This window comes from Onychostoma macrolepis, chromosome 04, assembly GCF_012432095.1.
Source record: "Onychostoma macrolepis isolate SWU-2019 chromosome 04, ASM1243209v1, whole genome shotgun sequence".
In the NCBI taxonomy this organism is placed as follows: domain Eukaryota; kingdom Metazoa; phylum Chordata; class Actinopteri; order Cypriniformes; family Cyprinidae; genus Onychostoma; species Onychostoma macrolepis.
In genome coordinates, this window is record NC_081158.1 from 26,935,365 (window position 1) to 26,951,384 (window position 16,020).

The 16,020-nt window shown below is 37.9% G+C and overlaps 1 protein-coding gene across 13 annotated transcripts in view; it reads left to right on the forward strand.

The window, feature by feature from the left end:
- Nucleotides 1-16,020, forward strand: part of grip1 (glutamate receptor interacting protein 1) — a 281,122-nt gene that overhangs the window by 203,762 nt on the left and 61,340 nt on the right. For all 13 annotated transcript variants that reach the window (XR_009270749.1, XM_058773059.1, XM_058773060.1 and 10 more), the window contains 5 exons: nt 2,738-2,873; nt 4,261-4,406; nt 5,203-5,286; nt 5,958-6,033; nt 8,484-8,629. Coding sequence is in view for 12 of the 13 variants with exons in the window: in XM_058773059.1 (XP_058629042.1) it covers nt 2,738-2,873; nt 4,261-4,406; nt 5,203-5,286; nt 5,958-6,033; nt 8,484-8,629 (588 nt within the window). In the remaining variant the exon portion in view is untranslated. The remainder of the gene's footprint in view (nt 1-2,737; nt 2,874-4,260; nt 4,407-5,202; nt 5,287-5,957; nt 6,034-8,483; nt 8,630-16,020) is intronic.

The following is a 16,020-nucleotide window of genomic DNA, read 5'->3' on the forward strand; positions in this document are numbered from 1 at the left end:
AAGCACCAAAGAGGCTCTTTTTGTAGCCCGTGTCCCGTTACCGTTATTGCCGTCCTCCTGCGGTGAGATGCTCAGCAACTCTGTTCTGTCAGTAGCCTCAGGGGGGTTTAGAGCCTCGTCTCCCCTCACTATCTATCCCGCCACAGAAAGACATATTGAGAGAGGAAAGGAAAGCGAACAAACTCATATAAATCCGTCTTTTCCTTCCTCTAGCCAGGAGAGAGGGATTACAAATCCCTTATTTTTATTTCTTCTCCAGCTTTGACAGCTGATGTAGAGATGGTAGGGTGTGAGAGAGGAAGGGAGAGCGCCCTGCTTGCACAGATTTGCAGTATTCTTAATGTGACTTTGACGATCCCACTGAGGGATTGAATGACAGCCAGTCGATAGGGGAGCGACGCATCTGCCTGACCAGCAATATCTGTGCAAGATGGTGAGAGAGACGGTAAATATAAGACAAAATGATATAAGGGAGGCAGTTGAAAAAAATCCTAAAAAAATTAACATTTTTATATGAATGTAATTCAAGCTACGTAATAACCCTAAAAATAAATTTCTATATAGCTATAAAATAAAAATGATATTTTATTTATTATTTTGTCTATTTATTCATTTAATAATTATTTCATTGATCATTTCAGAGATATCTACCCCTATGTATATCTGTGCATATATAAATATTTTTTGTTTATTTTTATAATTATTTTATAATTACATTTTTTGTGTGTGTGTGCATGTAGTCATGGCCAAAAATATCAGCACCCTTGCAATTCTCACATGTTTATTTTTTTGTTTTCATTGGAACAACACAAAAAAACTGAGAAGAAAAGTCAAATCTGATACAATTCCACACAGAACCCAAAAAATGCACTGGACAAAATTATTGGCACCCTTAACTTAATATTTGGTAGCAAACCCTTTGGAAAAAATAACTGAAATCAGTCGTTTCCTGTATCCATGAATGAGTTTCTTACACCTCTCTACTGGAATTTTGGACCACTGTTCTTTTGCAAACAGCTCCAGGTCATTCAGATTTGAAGGATGCCTTCTACCAACTGCTGTTTTGAGATCTCTCCACAGGTGTTCTATGGGATTCAGATCTGGACTCATTGCTGGCCATTTCAGAATTCTCCAGCGCTTTGTTTGTAACCATTTCTGAGTGTTTTTTGAAGTGTGTTTCGGGTCATTGTCCTGCTGGAAGACCCATGACCTCTGGTGGAGACGCAGCTTTCTGACACTGGCGTCTGACGTTGCGCCCCAAAATTCTTTGGTAATCATCAGATTTCATGATACCGTTCACACAGTCAAGGCATCCAGTGCCAGAAGCAGCAAAGCAACCCCAAAACATCTTTGAACCTCCACCATGTTTGACTGTAGGGACTGTGTTCTTTTCTTTGAAGGCCTCATTTCTTTTTCTGTAAACAGTGCCATGATGTCCTTTACCAAAAAGCTCTACTTTTGTCTCATCTGTCCACAGTATGTTCTCCCAGAAGGATTGTGGTTTTGTCACGTAAGCTTTGGCAAACTCTAGTCTTGCTTTTTTATGCCTTTGTGTCAGCAGTGGTGTCCTCCTGGGTCTCCTACCATAGCGTCCCTTTTCATTCAGATGGCGACGGATAGTGTGAGCTGACACTGTTGTACCCTGTGTCTGCAGATCAGCTTCAATTTGTTTGGAAGTTAATTGGGGTTCTTTATCCACCATTCGAACAATCCTTCGTTGTAATTTTTCATTAATTTTGCTCTTCCGTCCATGTCCAGGGAGGTTAGCTACAGTGCCATGGGCTGTAAACCTCTTGATGATATTGTGCACAGTGGACACAGGAACATTAAGATCTCTGGAGACGGACTTGTAGCCTTGAGATTGTCCATGTTTTTCCACAATGTTTCTCTCAAATCCACAGACAACTCTTTACACTTCTTTCTTTTCTCCATGCTCAGTGTGACACACAACACAAAGGTTGAGTCAACTTTTCTCTATTTTGTTACTTGCCACAGGTGTGTCTAAATACAAATTACAGGAGCATCACATGCTTGAAAAGCAGTTATTTCTTACAATTTTACAAGGTGCCAATAATTTTGTCCAGTCCATTTTTGAGTTCTGTGTGAAATTATCAAGTTTGACTTTTCTTCTCTGTTTTTTTGTTGTTGCAGTGCAAACAAAAACAATAAGCACGTGAATACCAAAACATTTGCAATTGGAACAATTTTCTGAGAGAAGTGTTGCATTTTCTGACAGAATTGCAAGGGTGCCGATATTGTTCATTCATTATGTTTATTTTATTACATTTTTCATGCATTTTTATTCATCTATTCACTTTTATTTATTATGTATTCATTATTTTAATTATTGTTTTTGATTCATTTATTTTACTTACTGAATTGTAATTTTTCCAAGTGAGGATGTTCGCAGGTGTTGTCAAAGAAGGTTTTGTCTGTTTTAGCGCACCTGGGGACGTCTGTGTCCTCGACCTATTGCTAAGTGCAGACACACACACACTCTGAGCACTCTAGAGTGTATAACTAATTACCAGCTAGGGTAGAACGACAGAGAGAGAGAGATAAAGAGTGTGTGAGAGAGGGCCAGTCTGGGAAGCCTGATCACAGTCATTTAGAGGAGAGTGGGGTATGGCAGCATCTGTCCTCCTCTGCTCCTGTAACCCTCTCATCTCCTGTCTATGCTCTTCCTCTCCCACCTCCCCCAATGACCCTCCTCCTCATCCCTCCCTGTGCTTCACAGATGAGTTTAAGGGCACCAGCACCGTGGAGCTGATCAAGAAAGAAGGCACTACCCTGGGCCTGACAGTATCCGGAGGCATCGACAAAGACGGCAAGCCCCGCGTCTCCAACCTGCGCCAGGGCGGCATCGCTGCCAGGTCAGTATTAGCGAGGTTGATTTTGCAAAACACTGCTGCACTTTGAAAACATTGCTATGATTCGAAACTTGGGAAACATATTTGGAAACAGTAATTGGTGCTGTTTGCTATGGCTGTTATTGACATGAATGACATCTGAACGCTTTGGACTTTTCAGGCAAGAAAAACTCCTTAGACTTGCATTGAAAGAGGTACTCAAGTCATATCTAGAGAACATAATATCATAAATTTGCGGTAGACTGAAGTAAAGCACCTAGCAACTACCCAAAATACTCTAGCAACCACGTAGCACAGGGTAAAAACATTTTAAATGCCCTGCATACTGCAGCAGTCTCTCATATTAGTTTCACATTAGCATTGTTGTGGCTAGTTTTGTATAGCTAGCCAACACCAATCACATATTGTTTAGAAAATATAAGAATGGACTTTCAGTTCAGTTTTGTAGATACTAGTGTTGCAAATATTCACCTTCGAGGCTTTGTGTTGTCAGCTTTTTGTTATCTTTTTGTGTTTATGCTAATGATTTTTGCTAAGACAGCATCAATAGACGGGCCCAGAGAGATCAATGTGTGCTGGAGCATTGTCTAGAAGTATGTTGTGTGTGTGTGCACATTGTTTTTTTCTGTACACACTGTCTGTGTGTGTGAATAAGGTAGACAAAATCTTTTAATCAATACTGCATAAGCCAGAACTCTTCTCCCATTTCCCTATTGGCTGTCAGGCATGGCAGACGGCCTACTGTTCGCTAGCGTATCAGCCCTCCCCAAACACACACACACACACACACCCACAATCCTCAGAAAATGGATCCATATTCATATCCCAGAACAAACACTGCACATATCGTATAGTGACACACACACGTTTAATGCCCTCTTCTTCACAGTCACAGATACTTTTCTTCTTCAAATCCATTGTTTGGCTTTAAACGTTTCACTGCGTATCGACTCTTATATCTTATTACCACAGAGACACTTGCCCTTATAATTTTACTCGAGCTAAAATAAACTGCCTAACATCACATTCGTTCTTTCAGAAACTGTTGACAATCAGGCCGCCTTGTAAAACGCGAGAGCTTTCAGCTGAGTGTATGTGTGTCAGAGAGAGCGAGTTGGAGACTGGAGCAGCCTGTCTTGATGCTTCCTTAGAACAAAGTGTTCCCTTCATGGGCTCAGATCAGCTATCAAAGCGCCTCCGAGCTCGACCTGACTCCATCTCCGCCTTATTTTCTGCCTGTCTTTATTTCTTCTCTTTCTTTGTTCGCTCTTTTCTCTCCTCCTGCCTGTTTACTGTGTTCTTTCATCCTTCTTTCAGTTATGCAATTTCCTCCTCTCACATTTTCTCCAGCAAATGTATAGAATCTATTTCTTGGTCTGTTTCTTTGCAGGAGTGACCAGTTGAACGTAGGGGACTATATAAAGTCTGTGAATGGAATCAACTTGACAAAGTTTCGTCATGATGAGATTATTAGTCTGCTGAAGAATGTGGGGGAGAGGGTCGTCCTGGAGGTCGAGTACGAGCTACCGCCTGTCTGTGAGTGAGATTAGAAAATTACCGTATTACTTATAATAACACAGCTGGAATACTTGACTCTGATTGGTCCGTCAGATGTAATTTATATTAATGCTCGATATAATATAATATAATATAATTATTTATATTTTTATATGAATAATTGTTCATATGTATTTGTGTGTATATAAAATACAATTTAATAATATCATGTGTATAAACTGTCTAAACAGTTTTTACTATTTGATAAAAGAGAATTTTATCACAGTTCCAAAATTGTAAACTTAATACAAAGAAATAATATTAAAACCATTTATATTTGTGTTTGTACATGTGAGTGTATATGTATTTATTTATACATATACATACATACATTTATTTATTTTTATTTTTAAGTAAATAATTGCATTTTTAAACATACATACACAAATATTTTACATTATATGTTAAAAGCGTCTGCTAAATGACTAAATGTACAATTTTATAATATCATGTATAGAACTGTATGGATTTTTTTTTTTTCATGTTTTTAGGATTTTTTTTTTTTCAATTTGATGAAATAATTTTTTCTTCTAAATTAAGTCCTTAATCTTCTAAAATGTAAACGTATTTGAAACAAACAAGTGTCAATGATATGACAAAATCCTAATATGAAAATACAAAATAGCCATCAAATGAGATGTGTTTTATAACAGAAATCTGAGCGGAGTTTCCTCATTCTCAATGACGTAAATGGCAATTTATTTTGTTCATTTATGTGTTCTGGTCTTGCATTGAGATCTTGGCAGAACTTTGAACTGTTCGTTTCCTTCCTCAGCTGTACAGGGCTCAGGGGTCATGTTCAAAAACGTGGAGGTGACGTTGCACAAAGAAGGCAATACATTCGGTTTCGTCATCAGAGGTGAGTGCCTCTGTAGACTTCTTCACATCCCAGTTCAAATGTCTTTGAGCGCACCTCATCAACACACTTTCATTCACATCTACATCAAACAAAAAAATACAATTTTTCTCTGAAGATTTCTTTCACTACCCTTGAGCCCGGTGAAAAGAGATGAAGCAGCTTTCAGTCATGCCGCTAACGCTCAATTTCCAAATATTTACCAAGCAGCATTTTATACTTCATTAAAAGAAAGAGACCATTTTTCAGATCCATCTAGAGTAGGAAGTCTTTTGAAGATAGAGAGGAAAAAATGGTTTCCTGTCAAGGTCTTGGTTAGCTTTGCTCCTTTTCTCAAATCTGTCTCAAAGAGGCATTTTGAGGACTTTCTTTTCATCTTTGAGACTCCATTTGTGAATTCAATGGTATGCAATTTTATAGCGAGCAAAGGCTTTAAAAATGTATAATCTGGTGCTTTTGTTGAGAATGATATGGGAATTTCAGTGAGGTGAGCAAATGGCTCTTGGTCTGTGCTACTAAGCTAGTATTTGGAGTTATGCTTTACCTCGTTGGCAGTGTACAGTAGGTTAAACTGTATAATGTTGAGTAAATACCCTGGAGTGTAAATGCAAGGTTTCGCTATATGGCTACATTTGTTAAATGTGTCAAAGCAAGTTGTTTTTTCCATGATGTAGGAGGCGCCCATGAAGACAGAAACAAATCTCGCCCAGTTACCATAACAACAATCAGACCCGGCGGTCCAGCTGACAGGTAAGTTGGTCCTGAACTGGGTTCATCAGCACTGACATTAAAGCTCTTTTCCAAAGCATAAAGGTCATCCTAAATGAAATGGAGTGAGAAGTGACTGATTAGAGACTCACAATTGATTTCAATGGAGTTTGGTGTTAGCATTTTGCTAAGCTAATGTCACGATACTCTAATACTGTATAGCACTCACAATAATTAAATGACACTGTCCTTCTTTAAAATCTTAAAACCTTCTTTAATGCCTAAGCTGTTTTGCTCATCTTAGACTGTGTGAGCTAGTTTAAGCTAGATTTATCTGGTGTAAACTGATCTCCAAGCTGGTTTAGCTGGGCGGCCAGGCTTAAACAGCTGAAAAGAGGCCTAAATTCCTTTAAAATCCATAAATAGACCATTTTGACCATCTAAGTCTGGTTTAATATGTTTTTCAGGGTGAACTATAAATATGTACAGTAAGTATATTAGTAATCTTTATTCAGCCTTTATCTTCTCCCAGGATTATAGGATTTCTGTCCCTAAGGATACAGCTTTATAAGTTGGCCAAAAAAAGGTATCGGAAGGGTTAGCATAATTAATTTCCTTATTTTATGGATAGGCATTAAGAATGCAGCTGTGATTTGTCTGTAGGCAGTTTACTGGGTTTTGGAAAAGTGTTTAAAAATGAGTCACTAGTAGCAATTATGATGCTTGTTTTTATTGTTATTTTTCAATTACTGACTTTATTTTTGCATGTTTCATTAAATGGTGAAATTCTTATTTTTAACCCATGTACATGTGTGTTTCTCTCTGTGTTTTTCTTCCTCGTAATGGGTTGGGCTTTTATCTTGACTGGTATAGCATAGTTGAACTGTAGTCATTTTTGTGAAATGGCAAGAAATTGCTTGATGAAAATAGTGTTTCCCAGTCGGAGTTCCTTTCGGAACCGGAATAGATTGCCCCGCAACTTCAGCACTCGCTTGAGAATTGCAAATGGACCGGCGTGATATTTCACTCGCTCTGGCGTTTGAACTGCTCTGTTATTACTGTCATTACACGCCAGCCCGTCTCTCCCTTTCCCCACAACCCTTATCAATATTCATTTTGCACACTGGTAATTTCATTTCTTACCGAGAGAGTATTCCCATTTCTTTTGTTCAGTGGCATGGCTCCTGTTTTTCTGGGTAAATATTGTGTTCTGTTCCTCTGCAATTTGGTATTGACTGGCCTCTGACATCTTGCAGTCACAGAGAATGGCCCCCTTGGAAAATAAAAACAGCAAATTTCATTTCGTTTGAGTCATAAATCAAGCCTCTAACCAAAACTCGCCTCTTGTGGTGCACCCTGTTATTCCGGGGTTAAAATGTTTTTTGAAACTGTCCTCACATAAAGCTCAATAGTCTGATATAGCCAGACTTAAATAGAAAGATTCACAAACCGACTAATCACAGTTTACCTTTGTGTTTACATGCTATTGTTTTTAACGCAAATAAATTGTACCACAGTAATTACAGCCTCCACTAATATTGGAAAAAAACTCATAATACTATAATAATGAAATAATAACAGATTATTTCACAGACTTGCACAACCATTTAAAAGTTTAAGGTGGGTATGATTTTTATACTATATGTTCACAAAAGCTGCAATTATTTTATCAAAAGTACAGTAATGTTAAGTTCAAAAGAACAGCATTTATTTCTTAATTGTTTGTAATGTCTTTATTGTCAGACATTTTATATTTTTGTATAATAGTATTTAGATACTCGTATATCATCTTACTGACCCCAAACTTTAAGCCATTAACATTCTGCTGATGGATATCTATTTTGCTTGCTAGTAAACTATCGTAAATAAAACTGACTAAAGAATTGATACTACTACCTAGGAAAACCTAAGAAAATCCAGTTTTTAATTTTTAATTCTTCCTGAAAAACAATCACTGTTGCAGCCGTATCTCATAAACACGCCTTTGTTTCCAAGGAGACTGATAAAAAAAGCAAAGATGTCAGCCAATCAGATTGGCACTAGACAGATCAGCTAGAATATGTCTGTTTGGAGTGCTGTGAGCATCAGACAGTTCAAGAATGTAAAGTACCAAACACTCTTATAGAGATGGTCAAATTTTCCCCATATTCTTGAGTACTTCGGAAAGGTACATGAGTTTATTTTTTTTATCTATTGAGCTTCAGTACGGTTCCTGGCTCTAATAGTTTAGGAATTACTGTGCTTTCTGAAAGGTCTCTGGTGTGTTGAACACAGACATAACCTGCCTGCCATGATAACAGATGGAATGTGTGGAATTGCAAAGCCTGTAACCTTTCTGGCATTTTAAAGGCTTATTGTTACGAGCAAACAAGCAGAAGACACACAATACAAATGCTATTGTGTCTCTGGGTGCCTCTCTTGTGTACCGCATATTTCTTCTGTAATTCAGATAGGCCATTTCAGTCTTCATTGTATTTTGTTTTCTCTCTCAGGGAAGGTACCATCAAACCAGGCGACAGGCTGCTCAGTATTGACGGAATTCGTCTGCATGGAGCATCTCACGCAGAGGCCATGAGCATCCTCAAACAATGCGGCCAGGAAGCCACTCTTCTCATAGAGTATGATGTGTCAGTCATGGGTAAGGACACACCCACTTCACTCCGCCCCCAGATAATTCACATTTATTTTTATCCAAAAAGACTTCAAATAATTACATGAGGAAAATACAGATGAGATTTATCATAAAGGAGATAGCTATATTATTTATCCAAAATTCTGTCGTGAAACTCTAGATGGTGCAGTCCGAACTCAATCTGACATAATGACATCATTATTCACATGGCACAGCCGATTGGTTCTTTTCGTATCAGCAGCCAATGAGCTTGCTGCTCAACATTCAAATACTCGGCTAGTGCTTGCAGAAACCCTCCACCTTCCCCAGCTCCACCTGTATAGATCTGCTACGGGGTAATTTCATGTATATTATATATGGGGGCTATTTTATATGTTATACGTGCAGCAGCAGTATGTCTTACATGCTCACAGCGGCAATTTTTATTTTCAGTTTTTATAGTAATATTTCAGTATTAATAGATTTACATTGCTAGACAAATGATATAGCGGAAGAGAGATTAGGAAAATTAAAAATATATATATTTTATTTTGTTATATGTGTGTGGTGGTGGTGTTATACAAAATTAATTGATGTTGATAAAAGTGTTAATTAAAATTCTATTTACTCACACTTATTACCAGAGTTTGCAAAAAATAAAGATTAAAAAACCTAAACTAATTAAAAAATATCTCCAATTTTATTTATTTATTTTTTTGTTCCTTTTGTTTATAGTGTAGTGCACATTTGTAGTTTCAGTTTTATCTTTGTTTTGCAAATTCTGATTTTAATTTCAATTTTAGTAACAATTATGTTACTGTTTTGTTCCCTTCAAGGACTTTTAATAGTTTTCCTTAATGCCGTAACTGTCAAGAAGGTGCCCTTCGTGGTTTGTTGAAGACCAGTTGTTCTGTTGTGTTCTGGAACATCTGTTGAGGTCTAATCGTTCCAGCTGGAAGAACATTACAGTAATTGTAAACACATATCGACTGAAAACAGCAATTACAGAATGTAGCATTTTAGCAATTTTGAAAAAGATCACACAATTATTTGTATGTTATCCAGCTCTTGAATGTCGATATGTTTTTGTAGCATTTGTAAATGTCAGAGAAAACACGCTGTGGAAAATGACAGCGTGTCAACGAGCTGAATGAGGTGCATAAAAACAAGAAAGAGGTTGGCAGTCAGTGAGCTGAACTGAAATGAAAAGGAAATTGTCTAATATTTGAAGTGGCCCATGGCTGTAACTCATCTTTCCGATGTCTTTGTTGGGCTCTGACCCGGAAGTGATAGATTCTCTTTCTGCTGTGCCCAGTGAAAAGTCACATCCTGCTTCACTGCACTGATATGCCCTTCTATTTGAACAGCACTGTCTGAACAGCATAAAACGCTAACAAGCCCACAGTGCCTGTTCGACTGTGTTTTTGGTCAGTGCACTTTCCTTCTCAGTTTATGTCTTGCTGTGTAATTTAAAGATTATTCTGTCCTGGATTTCTGTCTGAAATAAAGCTCTTTCTCCCCACCTAAAATAATTTATATCCTCTTTCTACCCTCTCTCTTCACCTCAGACTCTTTCTTTCTGTTTTTTTCAACTCTCCTGCTCGGTGCAGAGTGTGTTCATTGATGTGGAAGACTGAAAAGTGCATTTTTGAAAATCGGCTCTTTTGAACAGTTTATTTCAATGAACCGTTTCAAAAAATGATTCCGCATACGTCATTGTGTCCTGATGCATTATCAGGTAGTGTTCTTAATATCACATTGTTTGTTAACGAACTCATTGCGAATCAGATGTTTTGAAAAAAGTTGATTATCTGTTCAATAAGTCAGTCAGTTGTTGATTCGTAATCCGCTCGGAACAATTCAGTCTGATTTATGAGTGAATTGTTCAGATTGTTTTGTAAACCAGTTCTGATGATTCACTAAAAAAGGCCATCTCAAAAGAATGATTCATTTATTATTCATTCGTTTAGTCACATTAGCAAAATTTCAGTGAAAAAAAACAACTGATGAAACAGCTTTCTGTTTTTATGTGGCAAATACACGAGCAACCTGAATCCGTTGCGAAATCCGTGAAGAAAAAAAATCTTTCACCCTGATGTGAAGTTCGCAGTTGCATTGATTCCTTTTGAAATGACTCAAAAATCATTGAACAGTGGTAAATGTGATCACTCCCTTTCTATAAAATATATAATCTATGATTGCTTTCAGTATGCATCCAATAAAATATTCATATATGCACAATTATAGTCGGAAAGAGGCCAGCTTTATTTATGAGTCCATGACAGACGTCACTGACTTTGGCTCTCAGCGATCGGCTGCTGGCCAGCTTTTTTCATATCTCATTTGCATAATATTGAGCATTATCTCATCTATTTGATACCGCTTGCTCTGCTCCACAATCTTCCATCGAGAAGGAACTAAAAATGGCTGCTCAGCTCTGCACGAGTGGACACATACAATAACGAGGTTTGATTAAAACTAATCGCCAGAGACCAAGCATGCATTGTGCATTCATCACAATTTACAACCACCCTTCCTCCCATCGCCACATGCTCCTCCAGCCCTTCATGGCAACACAAACGCTCCTCGTGAGCCCCTCGATCAAGCCCTCATCAGTGCGATGCGTTTAACGGTGGCACGTTAATCACCAAGCCTCTGTCACCCGGATGGCACCCATGTGATTGAACAATTTCCCCACTCCTGGTTTTATTAATGGATAGTCTGTTCCTCGTTGTTTAGCTGGTGTCAGGTGGGTCTGCGAGGCTTGGCAGGAAGGTGAAGGTGGAAATCGGGCTGGAAAAAGGGGTTTAATCATAATCAGCTGTCATGGCGGCTCAATGAGATCACTTGGATCCCATTTAGCATGTTAAGCTATCTCACAGTTCCACAAGAGATGTACAGGTTGGTCATTTTGTCTACTCAGACAATCTACCCGGCAGCCAATTTTCAGTCAGTTTCCTGTTCAGCGGTTCTGTTGGTCTTAAAAAGTATTAATTTGCCTTTCCACAAATTAAGCTCTAAAAAAGGTATTAAATCAGTGCAGAAAGTCTAAATTTGGTAAAGAAATGTCATTAAATGCTGCATGCACAGCAATATGTATGTATGTGTATGTATTTTTTTGTTTTCCAATACAAATATCTAAACATCCCTAAATTTACTTGAGATGCAAATTGAACATGAGCTCTTATCTGAGAAATTGAACAAGTGTTTATGCTAAAAACAAGAACATATACCTGTCAATAGGGTGAAAACTTTTTCCCTTTGAATTTAGTTGATTTTTGTGAGCCTCTCAATTTATTTTCAATTTATTTTGATCAAGTTCTCATAAAACAAGACTAATTATTTTGTCAAGCAAGTCTTTAGACATTTACACTGGAAAACAATACAAAAATACTGAAGATCAACATTTTTTGCTGTGTGATCAGAAGGTACAGTAAATGTTATTTCCATATTTTACTGTTTGAGAGCATAGCTATTCAAGCCTTATTTTTTCATGTCATAAAATTTATTAAAAAGTATAACGGAGATCAGGTGGAGGTTGTATTTTTAAATTTGAAGCACAGGCTAATACAAGACATTGACATTTAGATGTTATATTGCCATATTGTGTTCCATTCCATTTATTTCTTACATTTTCTTTACTTGGTCCTAAAAAGGAGTCTTAAACTCTTTCTTTAAGTCTTAAACTTACCTTCATAAAACCTGCAGAATTCCTACGTTCAGATTATAATATTTCAAACAAAATACCACCATACTGTTAGTCAATTTTGGCACATTTGCATGACTCTTGATCATTGTTGAATGCTTTAAAACAATCACAGTTCTTTGTTACTTGGGTACTTGTTCCCATCCTGAGCTTTCACACTGCTGTTTAACATTATAAACACATCACCACATGTTTGAAACTTTGAGTCCCGCTTTACAGACGAAAACAGCATCTTCTAGACTAGCGCAGGAGTTTCCCCAGTGCGTTGGCATTGGCAGCAAGTATGTTTACCGCGAACGCAGGGAGGAAGTTGACACACCTGACAGCCGACAGCTGTACACCCACTCTAACTAAAGACCGCCTGCTCCTTCTGTCCGCTCCACACACAACAGCAGGAGCTATTTCTCTTTATAATGGGTGTCAAGTGAAATCAGCGCATGTTGGGAACGGGCTGGAAGAGCGGACATGTGACACGTGTTTACGTGTGGTGTTTCCTGCGTGCTCTGAAGACGTATGGTGTAATCAGGTCTTTTAGTGTGGTCCATTACTAAACTGAGATGTTGAATTACCTCTATTAGACTTTAACAGGTCTAACCGCAGCCGCTAACCCTCGTTCACAGTAATGAGGTGTGTGTACATGTGTGTGTGGGTGTATAACCGTCATCCGTAATGTTTTTTTTTTTCTTCCAGGTCTTCGGGCACTTAAGCCACACTTACAAATGTATGTAATTTCATACATTGCATTAGAAGCAAAATATCAAATTAAGTTGTTAGCATAGTGGTGTAAATGTGATTCTTAGTAGATGTATGAAGGCAATCCGTTCAAGTTCACACAGGTGCCGTAGCAGACAAACCACAGGTGTATTCACACTCACCTAAATTTGCCATCAAAAAAAATCTTTTCAAGAATTCATAATATTATGAGAGTAAAATTGTGAAATAGAAATATTTTCAGAGCAGAAATCACAATACTACTTTGTAGCAAATCAGCTGAAAAGGTAAATGTATATAAATAATTACAATTAATTATGATTAATTACAATTATTTATATCGGCTGACAGTAATAACTGTAGCAGAATTAAATGGCCATCAACTGATCTGTTCGTCCAGCGAACGTTCAGTGTAAGTTCATATCAACTCTAAGAAAGGATATTTCCGTGGCCACAGAAAATACTTTCCTATTAATGCATTAGAGCATGTAGCGAGGGTCAAAATCGTAAAGAGACATTAATTTGCCAGGCAGAACCAGAAACTCATGTAATTTGTGCACACAACTTTTATTAACTAGATGCTAACACACATAACTAATCTAAACAAACAAACAAACATACATACACTCACGTGTACATACAAAAGGGGAGCTAAAGTGGATGAATGAAGCCAATAGAGAAACCAGAGAATGCAGTTATGGAAAGAGTCAGTTAACCACCTGAGTAAAACCATCACCGCCTTTATAACGGGGTCTATAGCTTATACTAAACCTTTTTTTAAATTTAGTTAAATGTACGATACTTGCATTGCCTTTGTCGTTGACAAGTGTCCGGATGCAGTCTCGGATGAAAGTTTTGATGGTTTCAAGATTTTGGACTTGAGATCATGTTCTTCCGGTTTGAAGAGTGATGAATTCCAAAGATGCCCTGACTCGATGGTGATTGGGAGTTTCTTCCCAGGTAGAAAGTGAAAAAGAGCTAAGAAAGAGATCTGCTGAGCTCCGAGGATCTTGGTTGAATGGAAAGTCAAGGCCGAAGCCTGGCTCAAACTTAAGGTACAGAAGACTTCTAGTTCACAATCCTCATCTTCTCAGTATCTGAAAGAACCGCAAACTGGGTGGCGTCACTGATGTGAGAGCTTTATCTGCTATAGAGGTCACACCTCTGGGGTGTCAAAGAGCCAATGGTGTCTTGAACTTTTGGAGGGAAAGTTTATGACTCTTTGTCTCTGAACATGGTAATTTGCATAGGTAATTCATCTGGGGTTAATGCACAAACTACTGAAGATTCTTAGGACACTAATATGTTGCATAGGTATCAACATGTAATATTCACTTTCAATTAGATCATCCGAAGACAAATTGATAGAGACCAAACATGGTATAAGTGAGGTGATATTAACTAGTGATCTATCATAAGTATGCATAAAACAGTATACAACACACAAGAACATATACAAGAACAGTAATAATATACACAATGACCTGAAGATATGTGTTCATTCAAAGAAAGGTTTTTCTATGAATTAATTAGAGAAGAGTCCATTTATATGGCATAATGTGTTGCTCTGCCCGCATTCCTTTTGAGAAATAAAACTAGTGTTATCAGATTGTTGCCATGGAACCGGGGGCCTGGAGTCATTCACAGGCATACGGGCACCCAGTATGTGTATTGGGTGAGGGGTCTGTGATTATTTGTTAATCTAATAACTAATTGATTTGTTAAATCAAATGAAAATTGTGTGTCTGATTGGTCCAAATGCTACAACTTATAATGCTGTTTAATACTATTTTGAGAAAAATAATGTTCTAAGTCTTGTGCTCTAAATTAGAAGTTATTTTTAAAGTCTAATAAAAGATAAAATAGATTAATTATAAAATAATCTTAATTATAATGTAATGTTGTATGGCTATAGTCAATGGTTAAACATTAGGGGGGATTTTTTTATTTTATTTTAGGGAAATCAGTATTGGTATCAGTGATACTGGCCTTCAGTCATAAAGTCATTTAAAAAAAAAAAAAATGCGATTTAATTTCGCATTTTTTTAATTTTTAAATTTTTTTAATTGATTGACAGCACTAATATATATGTGTATATATATACAGTATCTCACAGAAGTGAGTACACCCCTCACATTTTTGTAAATATTTTATATCTTTTCATATGACAACATTGAAGAAATGGCACTTTGCTACAATGTAAAGTAGTGAGTGTACAGCTTGTATAACAGTGTACATTTGCTGTCCCCTCAACACACAGCCATTAATGTCTAAACCGCTGGTCACAAAAGTGAGTACACCCCTAAGTGAAAATGTCCAAATTGGGCCCAATTGGCCATTTTCTCTCCCCGGGGTCATGTGACTCGTTAGTGTTACTAGGTCTCAGGTGTGAATGGGGAGCAGGTGTGTTAAATTTGGTGTTATCGCTCTCACTCTCTCATACTGGTCACTGGAAGTTCAGCATGGCACCTCATGGCAAAGAACTCTCTGAGTATCTGAAAAAAAGAATTGTTGCTCCATATAAAGATGGCGTAGGCTATAAGAAGATTACCAAGACCCTGAAACTGAGCTGCAGCATGGTGGCCAAGACCATACAGCGGTTTAACAGGACAGGTTCCACTCAGAACAGGCCTCGCCATGGTCGACCAAAGAAGTTGAGTGCACGTGCTCAGCGTCATTTCCAGAGGTTGTGTTTGGAAAATAGACGTATGAGTGCTGCCAGCATTGCTGCAGAGGTTGAAGGGGTGGGGGGTTAGCCTGTCAGTGCTCAGACCATACGCCGCACACTGTATCAAATTGGTCTGCATGGCTGTCATCCCAGAAGGAAGCCTCTTCTAAAGATGATACACAAGAAAGCCCGCAAACAGTTTGCTGAAGACAAGCAGACTAAGGACATGGATTACTGGAACCATGTCCTGTGGTCTGATGAGACCAAGATACATTTATTTGGTTCAGATGGTGTCAAGCGTGTGTGGCGGCAACCATGTGAGGAGTACAAAGA